Genomic DNA, 1,568 nt, shown 5'->3' with positions numbered 1-1,568 from the left:
AGTAGTAGCAGTAGCAGCAATAATTACAATTTACGTCCAACGATTGCTGTGAAACCAAAAGCCACCAACAATAGCAATAACTACAACATCAGTGCTTCTTCACATTTGAAAACACAAAACAGCAACAACGCGCACGCACAACAGCAATCATAGCAAGAGCAACAAAAACTGTGGTGTATATAATAACAACAATAGTAACAACCACGGCAACAGCAATAGCGCCAGCAGTGGCAGTGGTGGCTGCAGCAGCATCGGGGGCTAGCAGCAGCAACAACAACGATATGCCCGGCCGTCACAGCTGGGACCCGGGTCGCATTGGTGTCGAACATTTGGCCGGCGCATTGAGTCCCCTCTGCATAACCGATTCGAGTCATGAAATCGTGCGACCAAAGCCGCGTAGGTGAGTGTCTCAATGGGTGATTGATTTTTTTGTTTTTTTTTTTTGTTAACAAACATACGAACATACAGCAGTGTTCACGAAAATAGCAGCGCGACGTATTCACAAGTTTGGACCTTTTAATTTCCTCTTATTAAATTTAACTGTTTTTTTTTTTATAAAAATATAGTTAGTGGTATAACAAAAACTGGTGTTCAAAATTGATTAGGAATTTCCCAAACTTAGTAGAGGTAGGGTGATTGACTCGGTTTTTCTAAACCGGTTTCCACCGGTTTTTTTTCTGACATATATAGGCCGTTCGGTGTCGGCGTAAAACTGTAGGTTTTTTGCACGCCACAAATCGGAGGAGAAGCTCGGCCGAACACTAACATATGTGTATGCGCCAATCTATTATTATTATTATATCAGAGATATCAGAATCTAACGGGGAAAGCGCTTTTTCTACGCTTTTTTGCTGTTATCCCCCTGATGCTAAATGAATATATTGCGTTGATATTTATGCATTAAATAAGTTATGGCTAATTTGTGCGAATCTTAGCCGAAGTGGGCATTCTGCTATATTTCATCTCTTTAATNGTTATGGCTAATTTGTGCGAATCTTAGCCGAAGTGGGCATTCTGCTATATTTCATCTCTTTAATAATGTACTATGTCGGAGTAATACTGATTAAGCTGGGACTATTAAATTATTTTAACCATTGAATACAAATGTTTTCGTAAAATACGCTCTTATAATAAAAATTAATAAGAACAGTAAAGAAAGGTCATGGATATCCTTTATTTTTTAGTATATTTTTCAAGGCATCAATATTTTTATGCGCATACAAATGTAATTCGGAAGGTAATTGGCAAGATGAATGACGAATGGGAGAGCGAATTACTAATCGTGGAAACATCGTATTAAGCGGTTTCGGGATTAGCGTAAACGAACACAGTGACATGGGATTTTTATATATTAAGATAATGAAAATAAAAAGATATTAAAACAAATGGTCAAATCTTGTCAATATGTAAATGCCGTAAAATTATGATAAGGACTATACATTCATAGTATCTACATACTCATTGTTATAATTTTTCACGTTGGCGAAGAGATTTACAAGGTTTCTTATTTTATAAATAATCTTGTGCAAGCCAAAAAAGAGATTATGATTGAAGATTAAAAAAAAAAA

General features: G+C 36.4%; 1 protein-coding gene across 1 annotated transcript in view; it reads left to right on the top strand.

Annotated features, from left to right (window-relative positions):
* The first annotated feature begins 270 nt into the window (after nt 1–270).
* LOC108372059 (ankyrin repeat and BTB/POZ domain-containing protein 2) overlaps nt 271–1,568 on the top strand; it is a 10,367-nt gene continuing 9,069 nt past the window's right edge. The window contains exon 1 of the mRNA XM_017627703.1: nt 271–400. Within this exon, the coding sequence (XP_017483192.1) occupies nt 282–400 (119 nt within the window). The 5' untranslated portion in view covers nt 271–281. The remainder of the gene's footprint in view (nt 401–1,568) is intronic.

This window comes from Rhagoletis zephyria, unplaced genomic scaffold, assembly GCF_001687245.7.
Source record: "Rhagoletis zephyria isolate East Lansing unplaced genomic scaffold, Rhagoletis_zephyria_1.1 Rzeph_scaffold_05402, whole genome shotgun sequence".
NCBI classification, from domain to species: domain Eukaryota; kingdom Metazoa; phylum Arthropoda; class Insecta; order Diptera; family Tephritidae; genus Rhagoletis; species Rhagoletis zephyria.
The sequence above is the reverse complement of the archived record's forward strand: the minus strand, read 5'-3'. Positions and strand labels throughout refer to the sequence as shown.